Source organism: Lagopus muta, chromosome 3 (assembly GCF_023343835.1).
Source record: "Lagopus muta isolate bLagMut1 chromosome 3, bLagMut1 primary, whole genome shotgun sequence".
Lineage (NCBI taxonomy): Eukaryota > Metazoa > Chordata > Aves > Galliformes > Phasianidae > Lagopus > Lagopus muta.
Genome location: NC_064435.1, coordinates 3,006,242 through 3,025,415, shown reverse-complemented (window position 1 = coordinate 3,025,415; position 19,174 = coordinate 3,006,242). Strand labels below are relative to the sequence as shown.

Below are 19,174 nucleotides of genomic sequence, written 5' to 3'. Positions count from 1 at the left end.
TGGAGATTAATGGTTGGGTTTGAGCACAAAGTCTTCCTGCAGTGCACACAACACAGAGGCAAACATAAATATGCTTGTGCCAAAGCGCAAGAAGTATTTATACAGCACTGTAAAACAAAGTCACTGCCTTTGCTTGGGGAAGCCAGGCCAAGGAAAGCAGCATGGGCAAGTGAGGAGAAAGCTTGAGATAAGAGGAAGAAAATCAAGCACAAGACCCAGCATTTCTCGCCAAAAGCATGCTAGCTTTGTATTTAGCCAAGAAGAGGAATTCACAGCAAGCTACAGAATTGCTGGACTAGCAGCCAAGGAGAAAGATCCCCTGCTGCCAGCGGGGAATCCCTTCTGCCTGACTCACAGTTACCCTGATGCAAATGTCGAGGAGGAAAGAAGACACTGGGAGCACTCAGGAGGCTATTGATTATTGCAGAGAGGTGCTGTCTCTGTGCACTGTGACGCTGAAATGCTGGCCTGCTCCCTGTTGTCCTGGCTCAGCTTTGAAGAGGTTTGAGATGGGAAGAAGTAAAGTGCTGTAACAAAGCAGAGATGGACCAAAGAACAGAATATGTTCATCCTGGCACCCTTTGGATGTAAAAATTTAAAACTCTGATCTCTGGCATGTTGAAGCTCCCTGATATAAAATTTTTTATTTACAACAGTGGCAGTATTCTTATTAATCTTTTACATAGGCATGATTTTTTTCTCACTGTCAGGATAATAACAAAGCTTGGTTTCTTCTTCTCCAACACCAGTGAACAGTAAGTGTGAAAACAACACGAATAAAAGAAAATGCCTGGGAAAACACTAAAATCCTGTTAACAAACCCAACGTTAAAAAGAAAAATAAATTAACATGCTTTGTTTTAACAGAAAGACTATAAAAGCAGAGGTGTGAAATGATGGTAGAACTTAAAAATCCAAATTATATTTCAAAAGCATACTCGCATATATGTATGCAGACACAGTTCATGCATGGTCCTTATATGTACATATACATATATGCATATATATAAGGGATATGCATGTATATATATATGTATATGTAAATATATATAGCCACCTTCCACACAGTTACAACCTTTTTTTTTCATTATTACATCCAAGCTTAATATTGTCTGTGTGTTGTTAGGTTAATGTCTGTTCAGTAAAGCAGCGCAGTAAGAGGGGCATATCACACCTCATTCCAAACCTGCTCAATCTTTTACAGTACCTGAAATAAATCTGAAATGCTGACTACTACAGGACCACAATAATTTATTTTTTTTTTTCACCATTCTGTCATAAACTCAAATTCTTTCAAAATGTGCCTCATGGAAAAACCCTCTTTATAAATCTATGCTTCCTAACTTTATACAGAAGTGAAAACCAACAATGATTAAAAAAGAAGTGGGAGGGACCAGTGAGGGAAAGCAATACAGAAGTCTCATTTTGCTCAGCTTATCCCCACAACTGCCCTCATATATAGGGACAAGTAGAATCACAGAATCATTGAATCATTTACATTGCAAGGGCCCTTTCAAGGTCATATAGCCCAAACTCCAAGTACTGTGAGTCTGAAATTTTCAGGCAGCCAGGATTGACGATCCTTGTTCAAAACCACTTACATTTGGGAACAGGATTCCCAACGGTCTTGCTTAAGCGTAGCTTCATACACAACAGATCCATTTCTTACATAAGTCAACTGCCACTTGCTAATCCCAAACCAAAATGTTGGCTTTATGACTTCTAAAAATCTTCCTCATATAGCTTTTAGTCCCTCTAAACTTCAGCAGCCGCACCTCTATTTCTGTTTCTATATCGTTATTAGGAGAGGAGAAGAAGCCATAGATGTTAAATAGCATTTCATGCAGCGTGACTGGTCAGTTCTTCAGTCCATTTCTGCTGTTCACTAAGAAACTGAGCAAAGTATTTTGGAACAAAATAAAATTCCAAACCCAATCAAACCAGGTCAGTGCGCATATCTGTTCAATAGGCATTTGTCTCCACGTCTACAGGAAGATCTTTGCCTCTCTGGAAACCCACAGATAAATCTCCCTGGGTGAAGCTTTCATACCAGCGTATGCTCAAATCACAGAAATATTTCTGAGCTCTGAATCCCATTTCAGCACCAAGTGAATTAGAATTAGGAGCTCTCAGTTTTGACTGGCGATAAAGAGCAGTTGGTTGAAGGACCATATTTCAAGAGATACTTAGAAGCCTTCCAGAGCACAAATGGGCCCTGAACTATGCATTCCCACATCCCTCTCTGCATCATCAAGTACCTGCAGGCCTGTGAAATGTGACCTTAAAAGTGTTTCTGAAAATGAGATACAAGTTTTAGAAATATCACTGTGAATATTTTAAAGGGGTTCACCTTGGGACTGGTACTCTTTAACATCTTTATCAATGACACAGATGATGAGATGAGGAGTACCTACAGCAAGTTTGCTGATGACACCAAGCTGAGTGGTACAGCTGACATCACAGAAGAAAGGGATGCCATCATGACTGACCTGAACAGGCTTGAAAGGTGGGCCCATGTCAACCTAATGAGGCTCAACAAGTGTGAAGTGTTGCATTCAGATTGGGACAATCCTGTTCTAAGTACAGACTGGGAGAAGAATCCCTAGAAAGCAGCCTTGCTGAGAAGGACTTATGGGTCCTGATAAATGAAAGACTTAACACTAGCCAGCAGTGCTCACTTGCAGCCAACAGTAACAAGGGGAGATTTAGATTGGAAATGATGGTGAGGTGCAGGCATAGGCTACCAAGAGATGCTGTGGATCCCAATTCTTGGAGGTGTTCAGTGACAGGCTAAGATGGGCAACCTGTTCTAGTGCTTCATCTAGTAGACCTACATGACCTTTGAGGTCCTTTCCAACCCAAACCTCTCAGTGATTCTGTGACTCTAAATGAGTACCATAGTCCCAACCCAAAACACAAGAATTATCATATTATGTGTACATTTTTTGATATTAGGAAAAATTTCTTCTCAGAAGGAGTTGTAATGCACTGGAACAGGCTGCCCAGGGAGGTCGTGGAGTCACTGTCCCTGGAGCTGTTCAAGAAACATGGAGATATGGCATTGAGGGACATGGTTCAGTGGGCCTGGTGGTGATGGTTTGACAACTGGACCAGATGATCTTAGTGGTCTTTTCCAACCTTAATTACTCTATGATTCTATGATTTTGCTTTCTAGGCCCTTCACCATCTTTATTTCTCTCCTTCGAATGCATTCTAAGTGTTTTATCTTCTCACACTGTGAAACCCAAAGGACACCCCAAAGCCTACCTCCTGCCCATCTCATACATTTCAAAGATGATCTTTTTGGTGCCACATCTGAGTCCCACCTGCTTTGAAAGCAGCTGGGAGCATTATTTCCAAGACGTTCAATCAAGTTAACACTACACGAGGCTGGGATTCACATCAGCACATCAGTTCAGTCAGTCTTTAGGTGTGCTTTAAGTTCAAAGCGGATGGTGACTGTCACCTGGGAATGACATTGTGTGCTGCCAAGTGGAGATGTGATACACTGTGCTGGCCACTGTTCTGCTGGCCATCTGGTGAGATGGCAGCGTGCCCGGCTGCTCAACACACGGGTCCTTGCCAGGGATAAAAGGGATCAAGTTTTTCAGACTAAGCTTAGCTAAAACTTAAAACAGTATCTTTGCCCAAGGAAGCTCCTCTGTGGTCTGGAAGAATTAAGGACATTTCCCTGAGTCACCAGACAGAAAGAAGTCTTTCCATCCATCTTCAGAGAGTGGATAACCCACTTAACATGGATTAAAATTGCAAAAACTTCAAAAAGAAGTGTCAGTCTGACCCTGATCATCCTACAACGTGAAAATGGAGTAATTTGGTTTTGTATACCTTCAAATCTTCTCTGGTTCTCTAGCTCCAAAGGCCACATGTGCTGAAGCTACAGCCCAAAGGGCAACACCTGCCCTACTTTATCCTTCAACTGCTTCATTTCCAATACAGTCCAGAAAGAAGTTTAAGGGAAGTTATAGCATCTGTGATGACAATCCATAGCAAACTCCAACAGCTATATGAAAGAAGTCCCACTTTCTTCAAGTGCCTACCCAGATGAAGAAACCATATGGGAATAAGGGAGAAGAGCATTAATGGAAGATAGCTGCTAAGAGCTGCTAACAATTTCTGCTAAAAGACAAGAAAATAAATCCACATAACAGACACAGTGTGACAAAGAACAGGGAGAACATCCCAGAACAATCTTTTATTTTTATCAAACTGCTGGCAACTGAAGTTATAATAATAAAGTAAGTCTGCTCATGCTAATGTGGATTTATCCAAACTACAAACATGCTAACACTGAGACAACAGAATGCTGGAAAAGGAATACATGTGATTAAGAAAACAAATTCATAAAATATGAATTGGGGCATAAAGCAGGATTTCTGTGGTCCTTGGGAGCCACTAGGAGGCACTTTCTCCAAGAGAGTGTCCTAAAGATGTCTTCTTCCTTCCTGTCAAAAACTCTACTCTTTCTCCTGGGGTAGGAGCTAGAGTGTAGGAAAGCGATATCCACTAGCAAGCATCTGTCTATTCAAATACTTCATTTAAAAATTAAAAATAAATATCCACTGTGTTGGGTTTCTACTGTGCAAATCCAAGTTGCAAAGCTTGTGTGCTCTTCTGAGGGATGAGTTTAGAGCAGAAGCAGCATAGCCAGCAGTGGGTGAGAGCAAGCTCTGTGAATCACAAGACAAACAACTGAAGTCATTGAAGCCATTCTTGTAAAAGCCACTTCTGTTTTAAGAGAATAACCAAGATTTTACTGCAACTCCAGAGTACTGAGATGAAAAGAGGAAAATCTGCAACCCAGCATTTGCAAAGTATTACAGCATGCACTACCAGCTTAGGATAGAAAGATTCCCCATATCTTGGTCCTTTTCAATACAGGCCATTCTATGATTCTATGCCCTCAGCATGATTCTATGATCTTGCATGTTAGCACTGTAGAGCTAACTCATTTTTTCAGCTCTTGTATTGAAAATAAGTAGATTGCATTCAAACCTTATAGGGCAACCAGAAGGACAAGCCTTCATGGTGTCCTCTAGAGCAGAATTAAATTTCAGGCCACCTAAATAACCCTGTGCTTGGACAACTGTGGAACTCTGGAAAGCTGGTGAGGTGGAGAAGTTCGGGCTGTCTGAATCAGAAAGCAGATCATGCCTGATCTGGTGGCCTTCTGTGATGGAGTGACTGCATTGGTGAACCAAGAAGGAGCAACTGACATAGTCTACCAACTTGTGCTAGGCCTTTGACATGGCCCCAAACACACCACATCTTTATCTCTAAGTTGGACAGATATGGATTTGAAGGCTGGACTATTTGGTGGATAAAGAATTCATTGAATAGTCATAGCCAAAAGGCTGTTATCAATGGCTCTACATCCAGGTCTGGTGACAAACAAAGTCCCCCAGGGGTCCACCTTGGGACCAGCTGCTAGAAGAATGTTGCCAACACAATCCATCTTTCATCAGCATGGACATATAGAAGCCAGAAGGTGTCAGATCCAAACTATACAATGGATGTGATAGAACAGTCCAGCCTTGTAGTGGTGACACCACATCTCATCACCAGTAATGATGCAATCCAGGAAACGGTAACCTTCTGGCTCATACCGGTTCAATAGGTCCTGACAAAGTTGTTAACAATGTTCCTTCTGTTCCTGTGTGAGCATTTCTGGGACCCACATGGTGCAAACTGCAATATTTCACAGTTGCCACCAATGTTTCCAATGCATTTAAGCCAATATTCAGTTCTGTTCACAGCTCCCTAGTCATCATCCACCAATTCATGTGCACGAGCCGATCAAGGCACTCTTCATTTAGTGGTGTGACAGCTGTGCATGGCCATCTGGAACATAACGTGCCTTTATGCTGTCACCACTGCTGAAACACATCACCCACCACCTCACTGTGCTCACATTCACTGTCTGCTCTCCATAAACGTTCAGCATGCATCAATGGATGTCAATGGGTGCCATCATTTCTGCTTGGAGGAATTCACTGATGCACCTTTGTTTCATACGCACTTCCAAGTCAGACACCATTCTGTCAGTCTGCCCCTCTGCTGCCATCTGTCACATGGCAACAAAACTGTCATGGAATATCATTGGGAAGGTCCAGCCTCTACTGCCATTCCACCAGTGTCTGCCTCTGATGTTGTGTGCAAACATAGTATCACAGAATCATGGAACTGTTTGAGCTGGAAGGGACTTTTAAAGACCATCTTGTCCAACGACTCCACAATGCACAAGGACACCCACAGCTCCATCAGGCGTTCCTCTCCCAGTTCTATCCTTCTTCTAAATTTACGCCATCCATTTACAAACAAGCCCTTGAGGGCTGTGTTGGGGCAGCATAGTTGCACCATAATAAAACAGGCATTACTTCAGAGCAGGCTTCGTACATCCTAATATACAATTTAAAATCCCTTCTTGCTCCTAAGAGCTTTCCATTCGTGCTTAATCACCCTAATCTCCAGTCTACCTGCTTACATCTGTCAAGCCCTTCCTCACTGCTGAACTTTCATCACTGCCCACTTCTAGCTGCCAGCATCTGTCTCCAAGCAAACATCATCCTGGGAGACAGTTAGCAATGACATCTCTGGAGTGACAGCACAGATAAAAGCTCTATTCTTCCCTTTCTGTTCAGCTCAACTTCTTTTTGTGCTGCATACATGTTTGTGTCAGCTATGTCCATCCCTCATAATGGATAACAGCGAGTTGGTGTAATTTCTGCAGATAAATACACTCTTACACATAGGTTTCAGAACAGCAATCCACCAGTATGCTATTTCTGCACCTACATAAATCTCTACTCTCCATTTTGCTGGCAGGAGCAAATATTATAAACTCCACTTGGGTCTTCAAAGAGAGAAAAGAAAAAGCATATACACATAGTGGATCCTTAATTATGTTCTAATAGATTAAGCCAGATACATTCTCCATCCTTGAGATTTTAATTAGCTAATATGAGGAAGCAGGAGGGCAATGGGAGAAGAATACTGGGAAGTACTGGGAAGTTGAGAGATTTGCACAAGGCAGTGGCACACTATAACAAGTTGTCATCTTTTCTAGTGAAACTGTCATCAAATGCAGACAGACATATGTACAAGGTCACTGGAGGGATCCTACTGTTGCATACAAGTGAATTCCAAACATTGTCTTGCTTCAGGTAGACTTATTTGTAAGCATGGTAAAAGAAAAATGGTTTCTCATCCAAGCATCTGATACTGCCAAGAAATGAAAACAGATGCAAAGCACAAGGGTATCCCAGAAAATGTAAAGAAGTCTTGCAATGCTTGCAAGAATTCAGTCATATAGACAAGCAGTCACATAAAGCTTGTTGGTCTTTGCTTTAGAACCTTTTTGCACTCTGCTATCCTAGATAAAGAAGTGCTTTCAGCAGACTGAGAAAGCTGGCAAACATAGAGTCATAAAATCACAGAACCATTACAGTTGAAAAATACCACTAAGATCATCTGTTCCAACCATCAACCCATCCCCACCATGCCCACTAAACCACATCCCTAAGTGTCACATCTCCACATTTCCTGAACCTCCAGGGACAGTAACTCCATCACATCCCTGGGAAACATAAATTGGATTGAACTGACAAGAGTAGAGAAATCTCAGGGGCATTAATGCCTTCTCTAGGTCTAAACAGCTTCAACAAGAACAGCTACAAACTTTCTGTAAGTGACAGTGAGAGTGGTTCAGTGTAGGGAATGCAAGCTTTTGATAGAAGTTTTCTTTGTTCTCAAATGAGACAAGGAAAAGTCAGAGTAAACAGAAGAAAAAGCACTGAGGTACACCAATTTCACTGGCAGGGGGGATGGAACTAGATGATCTTTTAGGTCTTCTCCAACCCAAGCCATTCTAGGGTGCTATGTTTCTCTGCTCCAGTGGGTTAAAGCATCGTCTGGAAAGACGTCCCAGGAGGACAACCTGAGGTTGAGTGTTTATGGCAGTGTACCCACTAAGGGAACTGCCAGCACTGAACCAGGCTCTGAACACCCTGATTTAGCTGCTCACTGCAGGAGAGTAGCAAGAGATGATCTTTAAGGGTCCCTTTAAACTCAAATTAAGATTCACCACGTTCTGTATTCTCTCCTAAGGTACCTAAACCATATGGATGAATAGGTTGAGGGGAGAAGATCATCTTCAGCTCCTTCTAATTTGCCTGTAATCAAGTGGAAAATAGAGCAAGCTTTTCTGAGAGGATGAGATGTTTAAATGCATTTCCAGCTGAATGCTGCCTGAGGACAAGACTGTGTTTGTTTTCTGGTTTTCCACTGAAGATCGGGAGCACTGGCATTATTTTTACCTGGTTACAATAAAATGGTCTGGGATGATGAAGAACAGCAAATAAAAAACTAGAGAAAAATAAATAAAGTTCATCTTTACCCAAGAGTTTTTGTTTTTGTTCTGTTCTGTTGTTGTAGCTGTTATGGGGTTATGGTGGGTTGTTTTTTTTAAGTGTTATGATGCGGGTCAGCTTACCCCCAAATATTTCATTAAAAGACTTATTTACTCTAATAGTGTTTTCTGTTTTCTGTTTTGTTATATAAATAAATGCTTAACCACTTAACTTCTCCGAAATACTCAGATTAGAGCAAAACATTTATTATAATGTTAAAATTGCCTGGAGGGATAGGGCAGAGGTTTTCAAAACTAAGAGTTTCAAAGTTAATTCATGCATCAAAGTCAATTCTCTTGGCAATTCCTTTTGCTATAAAGCATACTGTTCATTATCTTTAATATATTTTTGTATGTTCATGCTTATTAATTCATTAAATCATTGCTAAGATCTTTAAAAACTGGATGTAAAACAGAATTTCCTCAAACTAAAATAAACTTATCATCTTGAAAGTCTTGCAATAATGGCAAAAGAACAATATGGAGCAACTCTCCTGTAGATGTCATAAGAAGATTTTCAGCTGTCTAGCAAGAGAGATCATTGTAGATTTTTAGTTTCATTGGACCAGCACTTTACTTCAGGCTAATTAATGCCTTGATTAATATGACACTTGAGTCTTCTACCTGTGTTCCAGTAAATTCAAGAAAATAAGACAGGACCCAAGATTTAGAAGTGAAATTCATTCATTAAGATTCACACAAACTTTTTACAGGACACTGGAGAAGCCACTTTATTCCTAGTGCTGTATAAAATGAAGAAGAAAGACTTAATTTACAGACCAGGTGGTAATATTTGTGAATTACCTATGAAAGGCAGATGAAAGCTGCTATAGATAGAAGCACTTGAACTCTATCCTTCCACTCTACACTTGATGGGACTCCATCCTAAATGCATACTTTATTTACTACTGAAGGTGACCAATACACAATGTAATTATTCAGAATGAAAGGCTTTAATTTAAGGGGAGAAAAAACACACACACACAGGAAAAACCCTTAATGTGCATAGCAGCTCTAAATTTCTTAGTCTCCCTATGTTATTCTGTTCTTACTTTCTTCTATAACTGTTAACTCTTTCTTTCCTCATACAATGCTGTATACTAAGGAAACTCAAGCTCATGCTCAGGCCCCTCATTGCTCCAGGGGGAACAGTTGCCGTGATCCAATTTAGAGCATCTCACACACTGTCTCCATAGCTCAGTACTTTGCAACAACAAAGAGTTTCAACATTCCTGAAACAAAACACTGCAAGTCCCTTGGGAAGTTAATGCTAAAACACAGCAGCACTCAGGTCTCAATAAAGCAAAAGCATTAACCACCTGCTTAATGTTTATTAACCTAAGGAGACTCCTTGTGTATTTAGGAGTTTGTTAAGTGCTTCAGTGCACTCCAAGATCAAGAGCAAGGCTGGTGCTGGATTCCTTCCCATGCTTTGCCACCAGTCCTGATCCACAAAGGAAGGCAACACAGGACTATGTGGTGATCAGGCTGGGTTGTACACCAGGATTTTCCTAGTTTCCTTTTTTAAGACCAATGGGAGCATCTCCCACCCATGTATTACGTGAACTCTTCAATTTCATGGAATCATAGAGAAGTCTGAGCTGGAAGGGGCCCTTAAAAGTCATCCTTTGGTCCATCCTTAAAGGTACAATTCCCCTGCAATGAACAGGGACACCTACAGCTACATCAGGGCGCTCAGAGTCATGTCCAGTCTGATCCTTGTCTCCATGGTCAAGGCACCCACCACATCTCTGAGTAACCCGTTCCAGTGCCTCACCACCTTCACTGTAAAAAACTAATATCCAATATAAATATCCCGTGTTACTTTGAAACCATTTCCCCATGTCCCCTTCAGGGTACTGCAGGCAACAATGAAACTTAAGATGTATTTTTAAGTAAGAAACACTTTCCAAAACTGTTAGAAGAGCAAAATAGGATGAGGGAGACACAGAGAGGACAACCCAACCACCTCAGGGGAGGGTAAAGGAAATTACAGACCTAATTTTTGGAAAAATATTAGCTCAAGTTACATAACAATCAATTGCAAAGTATCAGAATGATAATTAGGAGATAAATACAGAGCAAATGCTGCCAAGCTGCACAGACCAAGCTGATTTTGTTCTTTGACAAGACAAGCCAACCTAGCAAAGAAAAAGAAAGCTGCACGTGCTACTTATGTTGAGAATAACCCTGGTCAGTGTCCCACGTGATACCTTCATGAGCAACCAAAGCAAAAACAGTATAGATGAAGTCATGGTAAAATTAAGAACTGAACTAATGCTCCCATGAGAATACCTAGAAGCATTACACCTATGGAATATGAAATGACTTGTTCAAATCTGGCTCGTAACGTCCGGGGCACAGTAAGGTTAATAAAAGCAGTGTTTAAAAATTCTTGGCTTGTGGCATTTTAATTCAAGATATTTGAATTCCCCAACCTCTATAACTCCCTGCGTACATCAGATTTTGTTCATTTTCCCCACAGAAACACTATTTTTAGGAGAACAGGTCTAACAAGCAGAGGGTGCATGGTGCATGGTTACGAATTCAGGGTTTAATTCCTTCTGCTGTGTAGTGTTCAGTCTCCGTTTATTTCTGACATCTCACACTGCTTAAAATCTTTTTTTTTTTTCCCATTGCCAGGTTTTTCTTCAAAAAAAGCAATTTTCTGCTAACTTCCTGCTATTTTCCAGCTTCTCCATGTAATGCCATTACACAGCTAAAAGCCAGAGAAAAGCACACAGGGAAACAGGGGAATGTTTGCTTTTCCATACATTTTTGGGAACAGAACAAGAAGGAGATGCAGATGCTGCTTCTCCATCAACATCTAACTTACAACTGCAGAGCAGGGCATGGATTACATGTTCCCCTGCTGTGAACATACAAACCTGCTATGCTCCAAGTAACCTAAGCGGTCTCCTTCAGAAACCTTTGAGATTCTCTAGCCTCTGAGATTCTAGCTGGGGCTCCCACTCGTAACTTCCCTGCTAGTTCATAATCAAAAGCTCTTGAAGTGGCCATGAGGATGTTCAGAGGACTGAAGCACCTCTCCTACAAAGAAAGGCTGAGGGAATTGGGCTTGTTCAGCCTGACAGAGGAGACTCCAAAGAGATATCACTGCATCCTCCCAGTACTTGAAGGGAACTTATAACAAGGAGAAGAACTGACTTTTTACGTGGTCTGATTGTGACAGGACAAAGGGGAACAGCATTAAACTAAAAGAGGTAGATTTTAGGTTAGAAGACATGTTAGAAGACATGTTTTACACAGAGGGTGGTAAGGCACTGGTAGAGGCTGCCCAGAGAAGCTGTGGATGCCCCATGCCTGAGGGTGTTCAAGGCCAGGTTGGATGAGGCTCTGTGCAGCCTGATCTATTGGGTGGTAACCAGCCCAGGGCAGAGGCATTAGAATTAGATGGGCTTTAAGGTCCCTTCCAACCTCAGCCATTCTATAATTCTTTGATATGATTGCATTAAATGCTATTAAGCAGCAGCATCCTCATCTCTTCTATTGTTGGAAGATGCCAGGGTTTTCTGTTGGATACCTGAACATTACTGGACTTATTATTACTTACTTACATGTACTGGACCACATGCTATGAGTATCCATATGCAAGGATGCCAGTATGTTTTATTTATCTGTTTATGAGATACAGTAAAAAGAAGGTTTCAGAGCACAGGAAGACATGTCCATCAAGGTCTGCCCCTCTGAGCAGACATACATACAGCAGCAGAAGGCCATGCTCTTTTGTTCCAGCCATACCATGAGGTAATATAGAGAGCCGTTTTTCTTAGCAAGGCAATCATTTTGGAAGCAGGAGGCAGAAGATGAGTTCTACATTGACCCTCTCCTGACAATTAATGGCAGTAACTGAGGAAACTGCACCATCAGACACTTGGCACGTGTTACGCAGTCTGCCATGGTGAAAGGGCATGGTGAGTTAGTTATATGCAGGTTCAGATGGATCATCTTTGATTTCAACACACAAAAAAGAGAAAATCTTCTCCAACTTGCTCTTGGCCAAGGCAAACAGGCTCCCCTCACTTTCATTAATGCCTTTCTGAGATAGTATATCGCAAAATGACAAAGCACACGTTTGAGCCTTGCTATCCTTTTAATACTGAAACCAATCAAAGGGTCCAAGTTTGGGCCAAGAGACCTGACTTTTGCTAGCTAGGAAAATTTACCCCGGAATATCTGGAAGACTTGCCCAGTGCAGCCCTACCCAAAATCATGTATGAATGCAGGGGGAGTTTCTCACCTCTGATATGCAGAAGAAATGGCAGCTGAAATGGTCTCAAGACCATTGTCATCTTGAGAAATCTGATGTTCCTACATCAGCTGCTTTTTGCAATCCACTGAGGGTAGGTTCAACTTTATGCGGTAACTATCAAACGACAGGCAAGCTGGGCATGGCATGGTCCCTCTTCAAATATTTAGAAACCACGAGCATCTTGAATTATTCTCTGCATTTGCATTAAAAATAGTATTTTGTACATCATTGTAAATATTCATACTTTCCATTCTTTTAAAAAAAAACACTATGCAATGGCATCCCTCATCTATCTGTTCCTCATTTTGATTTTTTTTGTCCTATGGCTCTATCAGCGTGCTCAAGTAACTCATTCTTCCTTGCTTTTATGCCTTTAATTTTGCCTTATGGAATAGCCTAAAAACTACTATTTAAAACCAAACAGTCAGTTCAAAAATTTAAACTTAATTCAATACATTCTCCCTGTTCCAAGAAAGAAAGAAAAAAAGAAAAAAAAAAGGTAATTGTACCCAAACTCACAAGAAAACAGAAAACCATGAGAAACCTTAACACTTCTTTTATAGTTTCATCCAGGGGGAACAGCTATTTGCAAAACAACAAAACATTTCCCAAAGAATATTTGGATCCTTGACAACTTGGAAACAAAGTCAGGCTGCCTTAGTGAACAGCCCAGTTGAATCCAAAGGCAATGCAAGAGAATTGTGATGTTTCTTCCAGATTCAAAGCAACAAAGCAGACCTTTCCCATGCTACAGTGTCCCCTTTCTTGATGATTCTGTGAAGGTCTGAACCCTCAGAAGTGCCTTCACCAGAGCTACTGCAGCCTCACCCTATGGTACAAGCCAGATCCAGGCTCAAAACTAAATGCAAAAATATGTTCCAGTGCACAAGGCTTCCTGAAAGTCAGGCTATATTAAACCACATATGGTCTTACAGCAGCTCCCCATGTGTACCAGACCTGGTGCACATCTGGGCAGCTGGAGACAAAGCTTTACCATACCTACATAGGCTAGCACCAGCCCTCTCAAACAGTACCTCAGAGCTGGGAAGAATGAGAAATATCTTCCATCACCACGCATGAGCCAGCCCAGCATCAACATTTCATATATAGAGGTTGACATCTAGATGATTTTCTCTTTCTGCTTTAGTGTTTCTAGAGTCCTCTGGGGGAAGAAGAGAGCAGCTTAGGGAAGCCCATCTGGTGTTCACTTAAAACAACCCACAAAACCACAATACGCAGTCATTTGCAAGCCATTCCATTGTTTATGGTTTCAATACTCCCTGAGCAAGTTTTTATCCCCCAGTGCCATGTTAAAGCACATTTTGCAGACTATAGCAGCCACCCCAGCAGTTAGGTAGTGCCCTGTAGAATCACAACTCTCTTCACTTTGCACCTCTTCCCATTTAATCCCATCATGAGAGCACTTATGACTATCCAGGGAGTAACAATTAAGACCAACTTCTTGTTGGGGAGATAAAAGAGTTGCAATCAGGTCTAGAAACTGAACCAAATTTCTTCTCCAAACCCGCCAACATAACTCCAAAATCCTCATCATACAAATTGAAACCAATAAATGTTTGGGTTCCACCTTTGAAAATCTCTACCAAAACCACTTCTGAAGGTAGCTTGATATTTATACAAAAGCCACACCGAACCTCATTTAGTAAAAACCTCATTCTCCAGAATATCAGGAGGAATAAATTACTACAAGACATAAATACTTTACCGAGAGGTTGATAGCCTTGTCTCGAAGGGCCTCCAAATGGGTTCCTCCCAAATCCACTCCCATCAATGGATCCATAAGACATTTTCTAGACAGCAGTGGATGCAGGATTGTATTTTAAACCTAAGAAAATAGAGAAAAAGACAGATACACTGTTAAATGTCAGTTAAATCCCAGAACTTCAGGGGAAGGAGGGAAGGCAAATGGAAAAATAAGTGAAAAAAAAAGTCCTAAGTACAAATTTCAGTATGGGTCACCCACAGAACAAAAACACTAAAATCCAGATCTCCTGGACTACAGATGATCCTAGGGGCAAGCAAGTCATCTGACCTCTCTGCACCTTACTTCCTCCTGTGAAAGTGGCAACCATTCCTCTGTTTGAGCCACGGCAAGACTTTAATTCCTTGATGTTTATGACGTGTCTTGCGATGTTAAGGTGGTAGGCAAGAAATAGGGACTCGATCAAAAAAGATAATGCTGTCTTCTGGAATACTACAGCTACAGAGCTGGTGAGGAGTCTATCCATCACATCAGAGTCTTGACGAGCTCTGAAGAAACCGTTTGCTTCTATACCATAAGCTTTTGAAGTAGCAGAAGCAGCAGACTGAAATCACTGCAGCACTGACAGAGAAAAACTTCTCCCCCTGTCCCACTACACACCTCAAGTATCCCATGGCTCATCAGTGGCCCCAGGGCTTTGGCATTAAATGTAGTCCAGCCCTAAACCACAGTAATGACAACAGCAAAGGAAGAAAACAGATAAATGTGTCACATCAAAAGGGGTATGACACAGAACCAAACCCAGCTGCTGCCTCTTTACATCAGAACTGGGTTAAAATGTCCCGAGCAGAAAATCATGAGGCAGAAAGTAGGGACTTACTCACTAAAAAAGGAAGAAGACATCACTGCTCATTGAGTAGCTCTTCATTAAGCTATTCACCATTCTCTTAATGGAGATTAACATATAATTGGCATCTGAGAGTGCAGATACCTCTTCAACATAAATGCTACATTTTAGGTAAACAGTCTTCGATCAGAAAATAAGGGAATGAAGAGTAAAAGTTAAGAGAAACCACCTGCAAACCATGGGTTTCCAAGACACTAGAGAATACAACAGTTGGATCGTGTCAAGTAGGTAAAGCCATATATCTTGCAGAAGAATAATCTATCATGTCTTGATATAAGTTCTTCATAAACTCTAAACGAAATAGATGAAGATACACTCGGGGAGGCTGATGGACTGGGAAACAAATCCTGTCTCTCCCAGGTCTCATGGAACTCAAGAACTATCAAGACCCTATCTTCCACCTTGGAAAATAAGGGTGCATAGGAAACAGACAGAGAAAAAGTTCTGGGCAGGGATAAGGAGCTTAAAATCCCAGTGTGGCTACAGATTAAAACCACAGTAAGCAGGGAATTTGAACAATCCAACATCTGGAAAACTGCCTCTATACACAGGTTGATCGTGATTCATTTCTCCTTTTTATAAATGGGCAACTGGAGACATATGCTGCAATGGCTTCTGAAAAGCCACTATTGTGGAGTGAAAGTCTACATCATGTCATTGAGATGACTCGATTACAACTGGGCAAGCATTCCTCTGGCAAACAGTGAATGTGTGTATTTTTTATCCCCAAGAGTGGTGTGAAAGGGGAGATGAGGAAGGTAATTTTCTCCATTCAAGGAGATAAAGAAAAAAAAGAATCAAAAGTAAAATATTTTGGTTTTGTTTTAGAATCAACTACCTCCCACCCCAACCTACTAAGCCCCTGAAATATCCCTTACTCACACAGCTACGGAACACTCCTACCATGTAGTAATGTGGTTACAGGGAAATGTGAGAGCAAATTTGTATACCTTTCCTTTGATAGGCATTAAAAGCATTTATCTTCCCATCCCCATGTCACCTCCCAATTCTTTTGTCTGCTGCTCCTCAGGGAGGCTTGTCCAACTTGCTGTGACAGACAAGTGACTTGCTGTGAAGGCAGTTCATGTAAATTGGAACAAGCATTGTATAACATATTACATACAGAAAAAAGGACACAATAAGAAATCTGATCACAACTTTATCCTATAACCTACAGTGCAATGCAAGAACAAAAACATGTGACGTGACAGAATAGAGGACAGCTTCAGCACTCAGAACAATCCTAATAAACCAGAAATTATGCCTAAAAAAACAAAATAAAACACTACATAATTTAGGTCAGCTACAATCTTCTACAATCTTCTGGACAGGTGAAGTAAACCTTTTACTTAACACCATACTGCACAGCCCTCAGCTGTAGGCAAAAAGCTACAATAAACATTTTCTAGTGGCAGAAGTGAGTCCAGAATGAGGTTGGAGAATAACAACAGGTCAAGAAAACGTGACCTGCACAGAAAAAAAAAAGTAAATGGAGTTGCTTTGCCTATGGAATAGAGAACAGATGGAAAACAGGAACCTTCAAAGCTGCAAAGCTGTGGTTAAAACCTGGGGAGTAAAATACTCTCTTCATTTGTATTGGATAAAAGAAAGGAATAACTCTCAACCACAAAACATAAAAGATGAACTGTGGCATTGGGAAAGCCTGTGAGGAGGGAACAAGCAACACAGGGAATGTCTTACTTATGGATGTTCATGACCAGTCCTAAACTCTGATTAGGAATTATCATACAGATGAGTCCTCAAAGCATATCAGAAGATAGAGAAATATAATACAAGAAAGTCACCAGTATGGGCAGTGTACACTTGAGAAGTAGATCAGTCTAATGGATGGGGACCACAATTTTACCCTTTTGGGTTGTATTCACGAGTCCTTTCTTCCTAAGAACAGATGTGCCCTTGCCTTATCAGCTGGGGGAACTCCAAGCAGGAGGATGCCTAATTTCTTACCCAGTCCCACTAAATGATGTTAATACAGATAACAGACATGTTTTGATTCTTTTCCTCACCTTTTGTACAAGCTTCCAATACTAAAAAATGCAGTATGCAGGACTCTCATCTTTAAAGGATATCACCTTTATAGCTACGAAGAAAATCCTGAACTTGTCAAATCTGGATCTTCAAAGCCCAAGAGGCTCAATGTCATTTTTATTACTTCTGACTGCACACATTGAAATGCCTCCTCCTCAGGCAATAACATTTCCTTATCCTTTACAGATTAAGCTGTCAGTGTTCAGCCTGACTCCAAGTAGATAGATCCTTTGGAGTCTTTTTTGGAAGCATCAAGCAGTACATGTGGTTGGAAGGGAACTCTGGAGACTATCCCAGCCAACCACCCTGCCCAAAGTAGGGTCAGCTAGAGCAGGTTGCTCAAGTCAATAGGACAGAACAAGAGGGAATGGTTTCAAAGCTGAGCCAGGAGAGGTTCAAGTTGGATATCAGGAAAAAACTTGTTCTCTGAAAGAGTGATCCAGTCACATCACTAAAATGCAGGTGGAGACTGCCTATGGGTTGAGAATAAGGAGTGATACAATGTGACCTGTTACAAAACTGGTCTCAGAGTTTTGGACATACTAATTCCAGTCCTTCACACAACATACAGTCTTGCCTCTGCCTCTGTCCCAGGTTGAACAGGTACTCTTTTTAGGACAGGTCCACTGCCATTAGAGGGAAGATCTCCAGGTTCCTCAGAAAAGAGCACGGGAAATTCATCTGTGGGTTCAGCATAACCTTTTAATAGCCAGAATCACAGAATGGCCAGGGTTGGATGGGACCTCAAGGATCATGAATCTCCAACCCCCCTGCCACAAGCAGGGCCACCAATCTCTACGTTTAATACTAGACCAGGCTGCCCAGGGCCCCATCCAATCTGGCCTTGAACACCTCTAGGGACCAGCTGAACACAAGCCCAGGCATTCAGGTGAATTCCTTACCCTGCATTTCGATGCTGATTTCCTCTGAGGATTTCTCTTGCCTGGGGAATGGCACAGGAGGGTTGTTAGAATTAGGGCAATATGGTCAGGTTTCGGTTGGACTTGATGATCTTTAAGGTCTTTTCCAACCTGAGCAATCCTATGATTCTATGAGTTGCCACAAAGAAGCATGTTTCTATTTACTACTCTACACTGAAATACTACAGTCACATCTTCTGATAATAAATACCTGCCAGAAATTAATGCAAGAGGTGGTGAGACAAATACCACTCCTGTATGTTGTTCCCAGCTCTACCACCATTTGCTGATGGAAAAGTGCCCCTGGGGAGTGCTTCAAAAGTTGCTAGTGATGATGAAATCCCAATTTCGAGACAACCAACTTGAGATGCATTTTCTGAGGTTTTTAACCCATATAAAATCTCAGTATCAACCAGTCTGACTTTATTCCTGAAGAGAGAGCAGATCATTTCACACAAATCATCATCTTTACGCATCAAACCCCACAGGCTGTTGTCAGACCAGGTCAACTATTTCCAAAAGAGACTTTTGGAGGCTCCAGTTAACAAAGAATCAGCCCCAGTCGCTCTTTTAAGAGAGTTGCATCTTCTCACCTTTTGAACTTCACAGTTTGATCTCTCTGCTGCCTCTTAACCTTCTCTCGGATTGATCTCCTTTTGTTTCTCGTTAAAGAGACTTGTTTACCAGCACACACAAATCATGACAAGAAGAGAGAATACACAGAATTTTCTAGCTTTCCATACAGCTATTTCACAACAGACATAGAGCCCTTCTTTCTGCAGGGTACCAGGATTGGTTCTACTATTATTATTGAAAGTTTGAGGTTGTTTTCTTGTTTTTTGTTTGTCTGCTTGTTTTTTTTTGTGGCTTTTTCTGAT

The 19,174-nt window shown here is 41.3% G+C and overlaps 1 protein-coding gene across 7 annotated transcripts in view; it reads right to left on the bottom strand.

Annotated features, from left to right (window-relative positions):
* The window catches only part of TSNARE1 (t-SNARE domain containing 1), a 496,518-nt gene that overhangs the window by 382,716 nt on the left and 94,628 nt on the right, over nt 1–19,174 (bottom strand). For all 7 annotated transcript variants that reach the window (XM_048938875.1, XM_048938870.1, XM_048938876.1 and 4 more), the window contains one exon: nt 14,424–14,543. In XM_048938875.1, the coding sequence (XP_048794832.1) occupies nt 14,424–14,505 (82 nt within the window). In that variant the 5' untranslated portion in view covers nt 14,506–14,543. The remainder of the gene's footprint in view (nt 1–14,423; nt 14,544–19,174) is intronic.